This window comes from Sorex araneus, chromosome 6 (assembly GCF_027595985.1).
Source record: "Sorex araneus isolate mSorAra2 chromosome 6, mSorAra2.pri, whole genome shotgun sequence".
Classification (NCBI taxonomy): Eukaryota; Metazoa; Chordata; class Mammalia; order Eulipotyphla; family Soricidae; genus Sorex; species Sorex araneus.
In genome coordinates, this window is record NC_073307.1 from 144,745,797 (window position 1) to 144,764,820 (window position 19,024).

At 48.2% G+C, this 19,024-nt stretch overlaps 1 protein-coding gene across 2 annotated transcripts in view; it reads left to right on the top strand.

Annotated features, from left to right (window-relative positions):
* Positions 1–19,024, top strand: part of TTC17 (tetratricopeptide repeat domain 17) — a 114,618-nt gene that overhangs the window by 47,031 nt on the left and 48,563 nt on the right. For both annotated transcript variants that reach the window (XM_055141427.1, XM_055141428.1), the window contains 2 exons: positions 330–516; positions 11,041–11,211. In XM_055141427.1, coding sequence (XP_054997402.1) covers positions 330–516; positions 11,041–11,211 — 358 coding nt within the window. The remainder of the gene's footprint in view (positions 1–329; positions 517–11,040; positions 11,212–19,024) is intronic.

Sequence of the window (19,024 nt, forward strand, 5' to 3'; positions counted from 1 at the left end):
CTAAAAAAAAAAAAAAAATTAAATGTATATTCGAGGTAAAAGTGGCTGGTATCAGTGAGGACCGGGGCTCAAGTGGCAGAGCACATACCCTGCTTCTCTGGGCTCAAGCTCCAGCCCCACACCCTCACCCAAGCACTGCCAGGGAGGGCAGGTGCCCCTGGGGGCCACGACAGCCTATGGAAATAGCAGTGAGCGCTTCACCCCAAACTTGGTCCTGGCAGCCTAGGAGCAGCCAGAGAAAACATACTATGATAAAAGTTTTGTCACTGATAAAATATTCATTCATTAATATTTTGCTGACTCCTTTCTTCTTTCTAATTCCTTTTCAGCCCCTGACCTTTTTGAGCCTGGGAAATGCTTACCTTGCTCTGAAGAATATCAGCGGGGCCCTGGAGGCCTTCAGACGGGCTTTGAAACTAACAGCCAAGTGCCCCGAGTGTGAAAGCAGCCTGAAGTTGATCCGCTGTCTGCAGTTCTACCCTTTTCTCTACAACACCAGCTCGGCCCTCTGCAGTGGTAAGCAGCAGGCCAGACAGCGCGCTCCACCGGCCGCCTCGCCGACCGACGGAACGCAGAAAATGACTTCCCCGAGGATTAGACGTAACAGGCAGGAGTCTAGATCCACAGGAAAGAAATTTCATTACTTGCTCTATAAATGTCTCAGGGCCTCAGACTTCATTGTGCCCCAGATCTCTGGGCTGCAAACAGCTAGCTCAGGTCTCCATCGGCTGGGGTGGATAAGGTGTGACCCTTTTGTTCCGTTTTCATTTCCCTCTCTCCCAAGTCTCTGACGTTTTATAAAGATCAGTATGAGTGGTGAAGGATGGTTTTTCTCCCTGTGAAATCAGATGGTCTGTGCATCCATTTTCCTGTGGTCATTCACTGAACCAGAGCTCCTATAGCTCCAGACAGGAAGTGGTGTCTCTAGTCTTTTTAATTTGGGGTTAAATTGTTTGTTTTCTTTTGGGGGTCATACCTGGCGATTCTCAGGGATCATTCCTGGCTCTGCAGTCAGGATTTACTCCTGGTGGTGCTCAGGGGACCAACATGGGATGCCAAGGATCGAACCTGGGTCAGCCACCTGCCAAGCAAATGCCCTCCCCGCTGTATTATCGCACCAGCCCGGAGGTGGTGTCTCTTAGCTTTCTTCCATCCCCAGCCAAGTGTGTGCATATGTGTATGTGCATAGACAGCACATGCATGAGTATATCCTCATGGGAGAACAAATACATGCGCCAGTATCAAAACTCTCCTAGATCTATCAGTTCGTTGGAATTTAGAGTTTTAGGGTATTTGATGATTTGTTTGGTTCTTTTGTTTGTTTGTTTAACTTTCACTTGCAAGGGGGGAAAAATGGAGTTTGACTTGACTGCTGAGAAATGTGGTTTCCAAGATGTGTGCATCTCGGGACCTCCAGGTGGTGGAGCTCCAGCGCGGCTGCTCCCTTCAAGTTTGGGGGCCACACCCAGTGATACTCAAGAGTTACTCCTGCCGCTGCAATTAGAAATTATTCCTGGTGGTGCTCGGGGACTATACGGGATACTGGGAATCAAACCGGCTTCTCTGTGTCCGAGGCGAGCATCCTCCCAGCTGTACTGTCTCTCCAGCTCCTTTATCACATTTTTTATAAGCGTTAGCAAAATTATCTGCTTATTTTTAAAAATAGCATTGTAAAGTCCTCACTTTTTATAGCATTTTTTAATATTAGTTACCTAAAAAGGATTTAAACTCCGTGAATTTGTTACAGTCTTCAGAATTCTGAAATGTGGCGTATCCTGCAGCAAAGTATAACTCTGCGTGTGAAGTGTCTGGGTTTTATGTCTCTGTACTTAAGACAACTTGAACAGTTATTAGTTGGGTAACAATCCTTTGACAAGTATGAGGGAAGAAGAAAAATGCCCTCTTGGCATTAATTTAGAAGCAGAGACTCTGCTTTCCTCAAGCCTGAAACCTGAGCTCCTTCCTTCCAGAGGCTGGTTTCCTCACAGTCCCTTTCCTCCCAAGGAGTCGACACTGTCGCAGTGCCAGGACTGAAAGGATTCTTGTTCGTAAATTCATGAGGCCCTTTCTCAAAGCACAGTCATCACTGTACTTTTTCTGCCAGCCCTCCAAGCAATAGCTAGAAATCTCCCCTGTAAAGAAAACAAGGAAGTCATGCTGGGTCCTAAAGAGCATATTCCAGACCCAGCGATGCTCAAGGGGTTACTCCTGGCTCTGCACTCAGGAATTACTCCTGGAGGTGCTCAGGGGACCATACAGGATGCTGGGCATTGAACCCCAGTCGGCGATGTCCAAGGCAAATGCCCTACCCATTGTACTATCTCTCCGTCTCCTTAAAAGGAACTTTCTGTCCTACATACCAAAAAAATTTTTTTTTCTTTTGGCCAGTAAGCCTGTTGACTCTGTCTAAGATGTTTTCAGACTATTGATTATTAGTTACTGACTTGGCTAAATAACTTTTTTAAAAAAAGAACAGAAATTTGGTAGTGTATATAACCTTAGAAAGTAATAGAAAGTTTGTGGGGTTTTTTTTTTTTCACTTTCTGCCAAAGGAATTGTGGCTTATTCTTTCATTAATTCAACCAGTATCTACTCTATGCCAAGCATATTATTCTAGGATTTGGAAACCAAACAGATAAAAGCTAGTTTAGGTCTTGTGGAGCTACATCCTAATAGATTAATAAAAAAACAGGGCAGGGATAACCCTGCCTTGTCAGTGACAGACCCTTGTTGGATGCCCAACGCTGCATGTGGTCCCCTGAGCACTACCAGGAGTGAGCCCTGGCACAGAGCCCGGAATAAGTCCTACATACCACTGTGTGGCCAAATTGCCCCTTACCCCCCAAAACAGAGAGGTCAAAATTGCAGCTGCCTAGAAGAGAGAGGCCAACCATGGAGGCAGTTACTGACTAGACAGGGGACGGGACCCCAAGCACAAGAGCAGGTGGGGATGCCACTGAGAATGATGTGGGTGTCCTGCAAGGCCTGACGGTAGAACCCCTGAGAGCTTCCTAGTGCAGTGGGTTGGATTGCTGGCTGAGAGGAGATGGGAGAGGAAGGACAGAGAGTGATGAGCTCGGAGGGGTTGACTGACTGTCAGTGACCCCAAGAGAGGGGATGAGGGCCAGGAGGAGAGAGTGCGCACGGCAGGCTGAGGATGTGCTGTGTGTGCAGGAGGCCGGGGCAGTCTCCTGAGCACCTCTGGAAGTAAGCCCGGAGCACTGAGCTGGAAGGTAGCCCCCCAAACACCACCAAAACCAAAAAAAGAGTAAGGAAAAGAAACGTGTGCGTTGGTGCATGGCCGGGCAATAGCAGGTTTTGTGATAGGTGTGTACGTGGGAGGACTTCTCTGGTTTCCTCCTAGACAATGCTCAGGATGGGAAGATAGAAGGTAAGGCCAAAAAATGAGACCTCAGGAAACATGAGCGTTCACGGCTCAGAACCAGGGTGAAAATGATACGGGAGAACCAAAGGCTGGTTCTTTAGGGTCCAAAGAATGTTAAAGGGTCCAGAACAATAGTACAGTGGGCAGGGTGCTTCCCGTGCACACAGCCGGCTCAGGTTTGATCCCCAGCACCACATAGAATCCCCCAAGCCTCACAAGGAGGGATCCCTGAGCTTAGAGCCAGCTGTGAACCCGGAGCACCGCCAGGTGTAGCCCCAAAACAAGGGAGGGAGAGAGGGAAAGAATGAATTCAGTAGTACTGTACCCGATATTGATTCTTAAAGTCTGGTACAAGTCACTTAAAAGTGTGCACACTTTTAGATTGTACTTAGAATAATATTTTTCATATTAATATTTACGGTTTATGTTATGGCCCTTCAAGAAATATATAGTCCATTAAATGCATGATTATGAAAGTGGTATAAATTTTCCTTTTCAAAGTGCATTCACGTAAAGCCAAACTGAATCTATTTAAAGGAAAACATTATAATGGCAGAGGTACCTGTGGAAAATTGGCAACCGTCATGAGTGACTTCATTTTATAAAAAGCGTTTTCTGTAAAATGGGGAGTTTGGTACACTAAAACGAGAAGACAATTTAGGATAATCGACGTATGAAGTGAACTCCCTATATATAGCTGGATTATTTTTAGAGCCATTTGCATAGTTTCTAAACTATAATTCATGTTTCATCCTGCCACTGAGTGACTAAAATAACTTTAAAGCAAGTGCATGACGATGCCAAGAATCATTCTTTAGAAAATAGGTTAATAAGAAGAACACAAATAGGAATACTTTCTTAGAAATTTACTTGTTAGTTCAAAGAGCAGAAAATAGTCAAGTGTTTGAAATAAAGTAGAAAACTTGTCAGGTGAGAGAAGTGGGGTGTCTGATCAGGAGGGTACCCTAAAGCCCCAGCACAGATGCCAGGTGTATGACCTACTGGGTCTCTCCAGGCCACTTAGAATGGAGTCACTTTAAGGGGCAAATTTATAGCTCTGCAAGCCTTCCTCAGAAAGGAAGAAAGGGCCTATATAGATAGCTTGACTTCGCAGCTCAAGATCTTAGAAGAGGACCAGCAAAAGGAACCCAAACCAGATCGAAGGAAAGAAATAATAAAACTTAGAGCAGAAATTAACGGTATGGAAACCCGAAAAACAATCCAAAAGATCAATGAAACAAAGAGCTGGTTCTTCGAGAAAATAAATAAGATTGATAAACCACTAGCAAGACTCACAAAGAAAGAGAGAGAGAAAACCCTAATAAACCGAATCAAAAATAGAATGGAGTCACTTGGCCGTGATGCCTTGGGAAGACTGAGATTAAAGGCAGCAAGCAAGCTGTCTCTCTGAACCTTTCCCTAGCACTCCCGGAGGTCACCGACAGTGCGGTCAAGCACTGCTGTTTGCCGGCCGTTTGTGGAATATTGAAACATTCACTGGAAGTTATTATAAAGACATTCCCGTGGAGAAACCATCTTGAAAAGGAAGGAACATTAACTCTCACCCTGTCATCATGATCTGAATGCCATACCCACTAGGCATTCCAAGGAAAAGGACACTTCCTAGTGCTCTGGTATCTAAGCCCTGTCACAGATCAGTAGGCTCAAATCCGGAGCAGTCGTGGAGTAGTTAAGCCTTTGGGTTCTTGCCGGAGAGACAGCATGGAGGGCAGGCACTTGTCTTGCACTTGGCCAACCCAGGTTCAGTCCCTGGTGCCACATATGGTCCCTGAGCCCCTCCAGGAGTGGTCCCTGTGGGGCCGGAGGGATAGTACAGCGGGTAGGGTATTTGCCTTGCACTCGGCCGGCCCAGGTTTAATCTCCGGCATCCCATATCCCAAGCACCACCAGGATAATTTCTGAGTGCAGGGCCAGGTGCAACCTCCGAGCACCACTGGGAGACACCCAAAAAAAGCAAAAAAAAAAAAAAAAAAGTGATTCCTGAGCACAGAGCTAGGAGTAAGCCCCACGTACAGCTGGGTGTGGCCAAAATAAATTGCCTTGTTTCTTCAGAGGTTCTCGTCTGATCTTGCGCATTTCTAGAGGAAGGGACAGTGACCGGGAGCGTCCAAGCTTCCACCCCGGCATCATTTCTTCCTCAATTTAGAGGACACAGTGGCTGTTATCAGCTCTGCACTACGCACTTATTTTATTATTTTCAGGAGAATTTTTGTAATTAATTAATTTTTAATTGAGTCACAGTGAGATACACAGTTACACAGATGTTCATGGTTAGGTTTCAGTCATGCAGTGTTCCAGCACCCATGCGTCCCTCCACCAGTGTCCATTTCCCACCACCAATGACCCCAGGTTCCCTCCCGAAAACTCCCCTCCCCCAGCCTGTCTCTATGGTAGACACTTTCCTTCTCTCTGTTAGTCTGTCTGTCTGTCTGTCTGTCTGTCTCTCTCTCTCTCTCTCTCTCTCCTCTCTCTCTCTCTCTCTCCTCTCTCTCTCTCTCTCTCTCTCTCTCTCATTGATTACTACCTTTTTAAAAAGCCTTTATTTTACTAAAGAACATTAAATCATGAAACAGCTGAAATTAAAATAAAAGCATTTGCCCTCTTTATTTTAAAGTTAGCTATTTACAAAAGCAAAAACACTGTGCGTATATATACATATGCATATATGTATATACAAGCATATGTACATACATATATATGTACGTATATACACAGATATGTATTAAATCACTGTGCGATACACAGTTCCTAAGTTGTTCATGATTGGGTTTCAGTCATACCCATCCCTGGACCAGTGCACATTTCCCACCAATATCTCGTTTCCCTCCCATCCCCCACAAGCCTCCAAGCCTGCCTCTACTTGTAGACACTTTGCCGCCCCTCCCCACGCGCCTCTCTCCCTCCCTCCCTCCCTTTTAGGACTGTGATTTGCAATCCAGTACCTTATACTTAATTGAGAGTATTGGAATTCTTCCTAGAAGGTAACTTTTCTAAAAGGCAAAAGAAAGAAGACTTTAGAGTATAATACTGGTCCCATTAGAACAGGGATAATAGTGGGTATCTCTTGACTATTCCACTATTCACAAAGACCATTTTTCTAATGTCTGCTTCTTTGCCTTTAGCACCATGAAATTAAAATTCTAGCTCCCATTGCAAATCAGTTTAATTATTATTTACAATCTTTAGAAATTCATTATACAATAGGTAGCATCGTAGTATTTCACTTTGTTCTGTGAAAACAGTAAGTTAGAGGAGAAGAGATTTGAGGGGGAAATGGATGAGAAGTAACAACCTAAAGGTGTTGATTAAACAGCAAAGAAATAAGGCTGACTTAACCTAATATAGTATTACAGTCTACTCTTATTGTACAGCCGTGGATTCACACTGGCTACAAAAAAAAAAAATGTTTTTTAGAGATCATAGAGCAGATTGCTGAGCTGAATTTCTAAATCTATTAAATAATTTAAGATTTAAATATGCCCAGTACTTTAATCTGAATTAATTGCTATTTTTAATGGACCCTGCTATCTCTGATATTCCCTGCTACACACACACACACACAGTAAGTTGATAGCAGATAAGTACTGTGGTACTATGAGAATTTCTAAGCACCCTTTTAATATCCTAGAGATTGAGTTGGCTCAAGCTAAGGGCCTGGGTAAAAGAGATTATATTGGGATTGTTTCTTGCTCCTTTGCAAATTACCTGGGCAGCAACTGTAATAATGCGCTGGGCAGTGGCCTGCCTCTTTACATCTAATCAGAACGACCTAAATGAAGGGGATACTATTAAACTCAATTTGAAGGTGAGGAAACCAAAACAGGAGTAAGTTAAAAACAATTGACTCTTCCTTACACAGCGAGAAAGTAGTAGGACAGGATTTCAACTCACTTCGTCTGGTTCCAGCTCATGGTCTGATGATGTTAGAACTCCCCGTGCCTGTTGCTCGTTTTCCCTGGCTTGCACGACTAACGTTCTGGCTCCTCTTCACTAATTTGTGGCATTAAATTGGTTGTAACTAACCCTAAAGAATTCTGAGTTACCCAACCAGGGATCTGTTACCAGGACTCAGACAGTAAGAATTCATTTTAACAAGTAATGGATTACTCAGCTCTAGTTAGAAAATGGACTGGAGCGATAGCACAGCGGGTAGGGCTTTTGCCTTGCGCTGACCTGAGTTCGAGTGTTCCTCCCCTCTCAGAGAGCCCGGCAAGCTACCGAGAGGATCTCGCCCACATGGCGGAGCCTGGCAAGCTACCCGTGGCATATTTGATATGCCAAAAACAGTAACAACAAGTCTCACAATGGAGACGTTACTGGTGCCCGCTCGAGCAAATCGATGAACAACGGGATGACAGTGTTACAAGAGCAGTTAGAAAATGAGAATAAAAGAATCTTCTTTTAGAACTTTTGTATACACCATTAATATGGAAAGATAAGAGTTTCCCTTCACTTTAGGAATAATTGCAGTTCCTGAGAACTTCTTTTACTCTGAAAAACCTGTTTAGTTATGGAAGAAATTAGGCTTTTATCCCTGAGGAGACTTAAGCTTGGACAAGCTATATGAAATATTTAGGGCTTTTCCAGCTCATTCTCAGGGGCCTCGGTTAATATTAACAACCCAATTTATGCAGGCAGTGCTTAAGCACAGAAAAGGAAATTGATATGTCTGAGATCCCAGGCAGTTCCAGGAGCAGAGACGCTCTCTTTGGCGTTTGTGCTTCTTGGGTTATACCCCATTTTCTCTTCCATCTCAGGAAAACCTGACCGCCAGGGTCAGGAATTAGATGCGCAATGCCTTGCAAGCACGTGGAAAGCATTAAACACAGAAAAGTGCTTCCAGTTTCACCTGGGACCTCGTTAGCCAGAGCATTTCATCTAAATCATGTCGTTCCTGTAAAAAGAAACCGTCCCTTCCAAGGTTAAACTAAGCCGTGATTATTGCGTCAGCAGATCCTGGTAGTTAAGCGCACGGGAGATGCCTTGTTACTTACTTTCAGCCCTTCCGTTTCTCCTTCTCTGGCGTTTCCTTGAGCTTCTTCACGAGAACATCATTTCCATCATTTCCGCCCCTACTTAGGAAGACAAGTAATATTTTACCGTGTAGGCAACCTTTTTTTTTTTTAGTTTCCCCTTTGAGCAGGACCTACTACCGTCCAAAGAATAGCAACTTCCCTTCTAAAGCGCTTCACTCCTCACGCCAACAACTGCAAAGAGTGATTTCAGAATTAATTCGGCTTTCTATTGTTAGCCCAGGCACTTATGTAAGTCCCATCAGAACTCTGAAACTTGTCTGGTTTGGGCTGTCAGACTACACAAATAATAATCATAATTTTAAAAAATCCCAGTTCCAGTCCTACAGGGTGGTCTTCCCTTGATGATTTCTCTGTATTCTGCTAGCTTCCCCAAAACACCCTTCCGTAATTTCCTTCTTCCCTTCATTTCTCCTGAATCCCTTCTCCTACCCCCAGGGGAGCCGCCGTTTCTGGCATTAGAGGACGGGACATTCTTAGAACACACACATCTGCCTCAGTAGGTTATTGGGGCTTAGAGGTCATGCAGGAGGACTAATTCTAGCTGCGGGGTTTTATGCACCCCGTTTCTTAGAAATTATGTATAAGTTTTTTTTTATATATATTGTAGCCATTTTTTAAAACGGTTTAAAGGGGGGTGGGGATGGGGGAGAATACAACAGAGAGATTGGAAGGGGAAGTCAGCGACAGGAAATACGGGCTGCCAGTGTTAAAAGTTTGCCCTTTGCTCCTGTTAACATCGAGTTTTACTCAGCCCGTAAGTTAAGGTGAGAAGTGCTCGAGAGGCAAATTTAACCAAAGCTGAACGCCGGAACTATTTCCCAGGGAAAACATGTTTTAAAATTAGCAGCCTCCCTGTCGTCATCATTCCTTCTGTGCTTTAAATAGCCACGCTTAATTATGTCCCAATTAAGAATTATCTCTGAGACGTGTGATGCTCTTTATCGCAAGTGAGTTTTGATCGGTTGGCTGCGTCGGCTGTTGTCACGGTTCCCTTGTATTTAATGCTCTAGTTTCCCCATCGCTGCGCTTAGGGAGACCTTTCGGCGGCTTTGGGGTCTCACGGAGACTCTAGGGACAGACAGCCATGACCACTGCTCGTAGCTTCCGCCTTCCTCTTACGATGTCCGCTAGAGACCTCAGAAATCAGACAGGGCCGCTCCCTGCGCCCAGACACAAAGGAGAAGTCCCATCCCGTTCCTGTCACTTTGTTCACATTATTCCTTCCTGCCCAGACAGGCTGGACTAGTGGAAAGCCACAAAGTCATCTTTTCAATGAGACAGGCCTGACTCAAGTCCCAGATTTATCCCTTACAGGGATAAAGACCTCAAAGAAATGGTTTAATTTCACTGAGAGTCATTTTGATTATCTGAAAAAGATGACAACAACTAATACTTCAAGATTTTTTTGGCTTTGGCTTTTTGGGTCACACCCAGCGATGCTTAGGGGTTACACCTGGCTCTGCACTCAGGAATTACTTCTGGCGTTGCTCGTGGGAACCATATGGGATGCCGGAGATCAAACCCAGGTCGGCCACGTGCAAGGCAAATGCCCTACCCTCTGTACTATCACTCCAGCCCCAAGATTTTTTTTTTTTTTAGTCAGAAAAATTAACAGAGTTGCTCAACAAAAGGGACTTTGGGGTTCCTCCCCTTTGATACCGATCTATTCTGGACTCTTGTTTGTTTTTCAGTTTGGGGGCCACACCTGGTGATGCTCAGGAGTTGCTCCTGGCTCTGTACTCAGCAGTCACTCCTGGCACCGCTCGGGGGACCAGCGGGGTGCCAGAAATGGAACAAGCGTCAGTTAGCCAGGTCACTGTACTTCACTATCCAGGGAATGACCGTCAGGTGGCACTGGGCAGTGACTCTGTCCACGTTAACACACATTTCCCAACAGGGTCAGAGTTCTGTGACTCACTTGCAAAATTTTAGAGGAGGCCAGGCTCCCTCGCAGAGTTCCGTGCAAGACTTGACCTTTTCGACCTAAATAAGTCGTCAGCCACATGAGCAGGACTTTCCCCAACGAAAGACAGGCTCCCTGAGGAGGTCGCACTCTCTCCTGCCCAACTCCGTCCTCTTGGCAGTCCGGAGACTTCATGGTGTGCGCCCTCACCCTTCGGTCTCATTTCCAGCGATGCCACAAGCGTGGTGTATCTCTCTAGAGTTCACTGATCTCCGAGACTTACCTTTGGCCTGGTACGTCTCACCTCCGAGGGCTGAAATAGAAGGAAAACTCCTGTTGTGTGCCGGCCTTTGCTCTCGGCGAATAGTTCACAGCCAGGTCGTGGCAGATGGGTTGGGACCCTGAGCTGGGTCTTCCTGTGTTTCCGTGGTTCCCCAGACACTCGGTTCTTACAGGGGCTCAGTGGACGGAACTTGAGCCTCCCCGCGGAGTCCTGAATCTCGGGAAGGGTCTGGCCGAGGCCGCTCCCGCTCGCTCACCTGGGGGTGTCCTGCTGGAGGAAAAGTGATGCTGTCAGACCCTGCTGCTCTTCTCTCGGCCGACTGGGGGGTTGGCGGGTGGGGGGGGTCCTTGAGCTTCGGGCTCCGTGGAGAAATGTTTCTAACTCGTTCTCTCTCTGTCTCTTGTCAACGGAGGTCACTGTCACGCGAAAGCCCTGGACCACAGCCAGGATGCACAGAAATACCTTGAGCACTCCCCGCCCCTGGACGCTGCCGCCGAGGAGCCCTCCGGGGCCGGAGCCGAGGAGGGGCCCGTGCTCTCCACTCCGAGCCCAGGGAGGGACCCCGAGGCCCTGCGACTTGAAAGTAAGTGGCTGTGACCTGAGCTGAGCTCCTGGGGTGCAGTTGACTCTGGAGCTGCGAGCCGCGGCTCCTCGCTGCTCTCAGGAGTTTGCTTCCTCCTTTCAGCCAGCGCCCATTGCACGGAAGAGCCGTGAAGTGACCCCCCCAGGCGGCCGAGGCGGAAGACCGGCCAGAATGTGGAAACACACTCCCCTCCTCCTCTGTCCTGTCCCCTTCCCCCCCCCCTCCTCGCTCTGTTCCTCCGGCCAGTTTGATCCGTTTCTGTGCCCGTCTTCACCGTGTCACTCGTGAGTGTTGAGAACGTTACTGGGGGAGAAGGAAGAGAAGTGGCGTTTATGAGTAACCCAATAAAAGTTAAGGATTTGGAAATCACGGACCTGCCTTCTGGGCCCTTTTTTTGGGAAAAAAAAAAACAAAAAGTTTTCATTTTACGTCACATTTTCACTTCTGTCGTAGTGAAGAGTGCTTATGGGGATTATCGGTTCTTCTGTTTGTTTGTTTGTTTGTTGATTAGTTTGGCGGCCATACCTAGCGGTGCTCCGGGCTTACCCCTGGCTCTGCACGCAACAGTCACCATAGGCTCGGTGGACCCTATGGGAAGCCGGGGATCGAACCCGGCATGTTCGCCTGTGATGCCCTACCTGCTGTCCCGTCACCCCGGTCCCAGGTTATCAGTTCTTAATTGTCAGAATGAGTGTCTTCTTAGCACTCATCTTTCCTAGCAGCTTCCCTGCCTTTGGAAAGATAACACCCCTGCCCTCGTCAGGAAATTCTCCTCCCTCCTTCTCTTGGTCTTTGGGGTGTCACTTGCTCTTTCCTGTTCACAGAATTTTCAGTATCCGTCACTTACTCTTAACCCACTATTTGTTGGACTTCTCGCCACTTTTCCCTTGGTCTTTCCTCAGTTCCTCCACGTGTCCCTCCGGTGTTTGGGGTACCTCTGACAGTACCAGTACTCAGATCTGTATTTTCAGGAAGGACCTTCTCTGCAACTCCAGATATTTTTTTAATTCATTTATTTATTTTTGTGATCACTACCTGGATGTTCTTTCCAATTTCTCAAATCCCCAATTCCTCCCTGTTTTCTACACTGCTCTGAGTCCCACACTCCTGCTCCGTTATTTATTGGTAGCACAGTTCACCCAGTCCCCGCTCTGCCCACCCACCCCCAGGGCCTCCTGTGTCTGTCGGCTCTCTCTGTCCCTCCTGCCAGGGCCTGACTTCAGACTTGCTTCCTCTCTGCCTCATCCTTGTGTTCACACATCCTGATCCTCCACTCTAACCTATGCTGAAGCTTAATACGAAATCTAAAAGCAAGACCAGTGCTGTGACTGATTTCTTGTGTTTCCAGAATACTGGCTTTTTTTAAAAAAAGGCAGATCTGATCAAATAAGCCTCTTACATTTAATTTTTTAAAGCTTTCTACCCAAGTTAATTTTTTAATTTTTTTAATTGAATCACCGCAAGATACACAGTGACAGAATTGTTCATGATTGGGTTTCAGTCATACAATGTTCCAACACCTGTCCCTTCACCAGCGTACATTTCCCACCACCAGTGTCTCCAGTTTCCTCCAGCTACCCGCTACCATCCCCATCCCCCACCCCGGCCCGCCGTTATGACAAGCACTGTCCTCTCTCTCTCTCTCTCTCTCTCTCTCTCTCTCTTGCTCTGTTGCTCTCTCGCAGTAATGTCATCCTACATCGATGTAGGATGACACTTGCTTTCTCTCTCTCGCTTTCTCGCTCTCACTCTCACGCTTTCACTCTCTCACTCTCACTCTCTCGCTACCCCCCTCCCCAGTCTGACCATTATGGTGTGCGATGCAGCCTCCTCATTTAAAACTGTCGGTGACTTCCTGAGGCCTTTAAAAGGACTCCAGCTGCCGGTGTGGCTCAGGGGGTGCTTTGCCCCCAGTGCCGTCACCAGCTGGGCTGCCCGCTAGCATCCACACGACTGGTCGTTCGGGCCTTCCAGTATTCACCACACGTGCCTGATTGCTCTGAGCCTCCGTGTCTTTGCACAGTCAAGGGGTGACCCCCTGTGTACTGGTTGGTTTACGTGCACAAATCCTGGGCCTCTCTCAGCTCTGCTGTGAAGCACCGGCTGCAGTCTCCAGGTACCGAGTTGTTTCCTTGCTGTCTCCTTCTGCTTTCTGTCTGGGGAGGAGAAGGCAGTGTTCATTGCTCAGGCGTCACCTCTCCCGTCAGAACTGAGCTGCCTGTAGACCACAGCCCGTGGAACGTTCCATTCCCATGTACAGTAAATCCGTGTTAAAGTGAAGGGATGTGCCGTTTGCCTTCCTGTGTGGGTAGGATTAACACAGAATGTGTCTCTTCCTTCTAGACGGTGCTACGTATTTTAAAAAATTAAAATACCCACAACAAGCAGACTAGACCTCAGATGGAAAAATTGCAGACTTGACTTTTGCAGTTTAGAAAATGAGTTTCCTCCGCTCTGTTATGGGACTTTAAAAGTAACGACGTCCCATTTACCAGCCCAGAGAGCCGGAAGCTTCAACTCAGGGCCGGTTTATGGAAACCCAGGGCCTGCTCCCCCGTCCTGCCTCTCAGCCTCACGTCCCTTTCTGCCATCAGGGACTCACAAAGCCAGACGGCCAGCTCTGAAGCTGCCGGATAAACGGAAGACCCGCCCCAGTGCAACCGGGTGATGTGCGGGGACACTGGGTTCCGTGTCCACAAACCGCTCGTGGGCGGTTTTCAGGAGCCCCCAGTACTCAGAGCACGCCCCTCTCCAGCCATGGGAGTCGGGCCCCCTTCAAACTGGGCTCGGTCTCCCTCTTCTTTGAGTAGGTCTGTGCGGGAGACAGAGACACCTAGTGTTTCGGGGCCCGGGGGTTCCTCAAGCCCGCCCCCCACTAGCCAGAGTCCTAGCCTGTGCCCAGGCTGCAGCTCCCCGCCCCCGTGGCTCCAGACCCTTCCCTGGGTGGGGTCCCCCCTCCAGATGGACCGCCCAGCGTAGGACGATGACTCCAAGCTCTTGACTCCTGGCTGCTAACTTGATTTTTTTTTTTCTTTTTGGGTCACACCCGGCAATGCACAGAGGTTACTCCTGGCTCTGCACTCAGGAATTACCCCTGGCGGTGCTCAGGGGACCATATGGGATGCTGGGAGTCGAACCCGAGTCGGCCGCGTGCAAGGCAAATGCCCTACCCGCTGTGCTATTGCTCCAGCCCCTGCTAATTTGATTTTTATGTCTGAATTCTGGACTCCCTTCAGCCTTCCCCTGGCCACTGACAAGAAGTCAGAATTGAGATCATGCCCCCCCTAGACATTAGCATGTTCATAACAGCCAGCTGCCCAGAGAGGTTAGCGGCCTCAGGAAAAAACCCTCCAGTTTTACATACTAAATGGGGGGGGTCTTAATAAAAGACAAGCAGAGACGCCGCTTCTTTATTTTTCTCGGTGCTGGGGAATCAAACCCGGGGCCTCGTTTTCACGATGCCTGGGCTCTACCACGGATCTATGTTGGAGAACATTGTTTGCCAAGTTCAGATAGTTGCGCCTATGTGTTTGTGTGGCTGGTGGGTTGGTTCCTCGTGCAGGGAATCCCACTCGGACCTCACATGTGCCGGGGCAAGTGCCCTCCGTACCACTCAGCTCCATCCACGCCCTCCAAATTCCAGTCGTTGAGACCTCTCCAGTAATCAAAGGCGATCGCCAGAGTCACTGCCCTCTGTGGTACTTCAGAACTCACAGAGGATTAAGAATATTGCCCACTAGAGGGATAGTCCAGCCTTTGTCTTGCACACGCTAACCGGGGTTTAATCCCCAGCATCCCACAGGGTCTCCCAAGCCCGCCAAGAGGGATCCCTGGGGGCTGGAGAGATAGCACAGCAAGTAGGGCATTTGCCTTGCACTCGACTGACCCAGGTTCAAGTCCCAGCATCCCATATGGTCCCCTGAGCACCACCAGAGGTGATTCCTGGTGAGTGCAGAGCCAGGGGTAACCCCTGTGCATCGCCAGGTGTGACCCAAAAAGAAAAAAAAAATCGATCCCTGAGCACCATCAGGTGTGGCTCAAGCCATCTCCCCTCCTTACCAAAAAAATAATAGATAACTAGCTAAAAAGATAAGCCTTCGGCGGGGGCGGGGGGGCCTTGCAGTGCTGGGAACCAAGCCCAACACCTCACACATGCAAGGAGATTTTCTACCACTGAGCCACATTCCCAGCCTTGTTTGCACCCAGCTTATGAATAAAAGAATTAATAACCAATTGATAATCAATAAAAGAATTGATAAAGGTTTAGGTACCTTGCCTAGGAGCTTCGGCAGGCATAACTATCTGATCCCATACCCCAGGTCCTTTGCTTGTAGTTCTCAGAAGGAAGCAGCTGTGTTCTTATTGGGAACATGGTTTTGCTGTCTGGGGGTGGGTGTAGGGCGTGTGTGGTTGGGGGCACACGGGGCTTACTCCTGGCTCTGTGCTCAGGGGTCTTCAGGGGTCACTGAGGGCGGCAGCTATACCCACCGTGCTCTCTCCAGCCCAGCAAAGACCTGGGGTGGGTTTTGTTTTTTCTGTTAGAATAACCAAGCTGGCTTCTGCTTTTATCATTATTTTATAAAAGAAAGAATATTACAATGTCAGACCATAAAGAATCTGCTCTTCATGTCTCTTTATAAACAAAACTCCCTTTATGGGCCTGGGTGATAACTCAAATGCAGGTGTGCATGCTTTTTTTTAAAAAAAAAAAATTTTAATTTTAATTTTAACTTTTTAATTAGTGAATCACTGTGAAGGTACAGTTACAGATTTACACATTTTCACGCTTGTGTTTCCATCATACAATGTCCAAGAACCCATCCCTCCACCAGTGCCCATTCTCCACCACCAATGAACCCAGTATCCCTCCCACCCCCCAATCCCATCCCCCCACCCCACCCCGCCTCTGTGGCAGGGCATTCCCTTTTGTTCTCTCTCTCCTTTGGGGTGTTGTGGTTTGCAATTGGGGTATTGGGTGGCCATTGTGTTCAATCTATAGTCTACTTTCAGCACTGTGCATGCTTTTTTCATGCCGCAGTCCTGAGTGTGATCCCCGGCACCTGATGGCCCCGTGGCCACCCTGCCAGGATTCTCTTCTGAGCACTTCCAGGTGTGACTTTTCAGATTTTTCTCCCTGTTTTATCTTCTTTTTCTCCTCCACCCCTGTCTAGCCTTAGGCACACCAATTCATTTATTACTGTGCCCTGCTCTCAACGTCATTCTTACTCTTCTTCTAAACACCTGAGGCTATCCTTCCCACACGTCTTCTGTCAGTGAGACGTTCTGTGTGACACCTTCCCTAAGTCATGCGTTGACCAACATGTCTCACCTCAGCATCTCTCGTTCTGGTTAACCAGAAGTAACCAGAAGTCTCTTGTGCCTCCGCTTTTACCCACCCAGTGTCCAGGTCAGTCAGTCATTGTACGCGGATAATGAGAAAACTCCCTTGCCCTCTGGCATCCCCGCTTCTGTCTGAGTCCTCCACAGGGACCCTGCCTTCCTCTCAGAAGCACAAGAAATTTCACTCCCACACTTCTATCCTGGCTCCAGAATTTAGGCACATACCCACTTCCATCTAGGTAGCCTAAAGAAAACACTTTTGCGAGCCTGTACTCTGTGCTTGTTTTAGAGCTCCATTAGTAAGGATGTTGTTATTCTCGTGAAGAAATAGAAGCCGGCAGATTGCTTCAGAGGACCCGGAAACAACTCACTGGGAAGGGGACAGAAGTATCTCTAATGGGGCGGTGATGCTCAGGGGTTAGCCCTGGGGCTGCACTCAGGAATCACTCCTGGCGGTGTTTGAGGGGGCCATATGGGATGCAGTCGAACGTGGGCCGGCTGTGTTCAAGGTGAACTCCCTCCCCACAGTGCTCGCTCGCTCTCTCTCTGGCCCCCAAGCAGTGTTTTCACAGAGCTGTGCTCAGAAAGAGCCCTGTGGCTTTCTCAGAAGAGGAACAGATTTCCTGGCAACAGGCTCTTCTCGTGAGTTGGGAGGCAGAGATTATCCCCCCGAGCCAACAGCGGTGCCACCAGCCCTTGGAGGGCAGAGCTTAAAGCTTTGAGTGGGTCTCTCCCCAGTTTGTTTCCACCCACGCCCTCAGATACCAACTGTGTTTCGGAGGCGGGCTCCTTGCAGTGGCTGGAAAGCCGGTTGCTGTGGCCAGGAGATTTTTACCATTGGCCTTCATACCACCGGGTTGAGAATCCTGGAACCAGCCAGCCCATGACCGGGAAGGCTTCGTATGATCTCATAGTCTGGCACTGGGTGAGCTGTGGACCCCAAAGTCTCTGGGTACCTTTAGCTTCAGGTGGCCAAAGGGGATGTTCCATGCAGATATTTGTTTTTAATTTGATTTCCACTATAGCACAGCGGTAGGGCGTTCGCCTTTCACGAGGCCGACCCGTGTTTGATTCCTCTGCCCCTCTTGGAGAGCCTGGCAAGCTACCGAGAGTATCGAGCCTGCACGGCAGAGCCTGGCAAGCTACCCGTGGTGTATTGGATATGCCAAAAACAGTAATAATAAGTCTCACAATGAGAGACGTTACTGGTGCCCACTCGAACAAATCGATGAACAACAGGATGACAGTGACAGTGACAGTTGATTTCCAACAATAGAGGCTTTTCAGGCAGTACACAATACTAGCTCAGGCCATTGATTCAGAATTATCAAGTCCCAGGAGTGGAAAGATTGGAGCGTTTGCCTTGCATGTGGCCGACCAGGGTTCAATCCTTGGTATCTCATACGGTCCTGGAGCCCTGCCAGGAGAGATCCCTGAGCACAGAGCCAGGAGTAATCACCTGAGTACCACTGGCGGTAACCCCAAAACAAAACATTTAGGATCAAAAGAAACCGTTTTGTTTGTTTTTTTTTTTTTTGCTTTTTGGGTCACACCTGGCGATGCACAGGGGTTACTCCTGGCTCTGCACTCAGGAATTACTCCTAGCGGTGCTTGGGGGACCATATGGAATGCCGGGGATCGAACCCGGGTTGGCCGCGTGCAAGGCAAACGCCCTACCCGCTGTGCTATCGCTCCGGCCCCAAGAAACCGTTTTTAAAGTAAAGTAAAACCTTATTTAGAAACGCGGGTTCATTTCTCCCTGACCTTCCTAGTTAACCTAAGCATAGAGAGTTGGAGAGTCTTCGGACCTTCGTTGCAGATGACACATTGTTGATATTTGGGAAGGAATTTCGAGTAGTTGCTGCTCTGAGAAACTTCAGTTTCTTTCCACTGGAAACCGAGCGCCAGGCATGTGCTCCCTGTGTTGGTGTTGCAGAGATCGGGTTGTGACGCTCGCACACACACTTGGTTGTAGTCGCAGGCATCGTTGTGGCATCGTGGGTCCTCATGGATCGTACCACTGGGATCGCACTCGGCCAGGCTGGAGGGTGTCTAATGACTCGAGGCCTCCGGTCCGCCCTCTGGGCACTCTCCCACCCAGATCTTGATCACTAGGTTAGGAAAAAAAAAAATTTCACGACCCTAATGTTCTTTTTTCAGGTTAACCAGAAACAGAAATGGGAGGCTTCATGTGGTGGTCGTGGTGTTAGGCTCATACCATTCTTCATTTCATTCATTATTACCAACTTAAGGCAGTGGATCGGTGTCATCCGGTCATGCAACGGTGGTGTTCCGTGTGCTATTCGGATCAAGCTCGAAGGATCCTGCACGTGAACTAACATGTAGTAAACTTGACCTTGGCATTTGTGTTTCCTATCTGGACATAGAACAGACTTTCCCTAGCACTCGTGACGTGATCCAGGCCCAAGTGCCCTCTAGCGGCTGCCGCTGTCCTCAGCTGGGCTTTTGACAA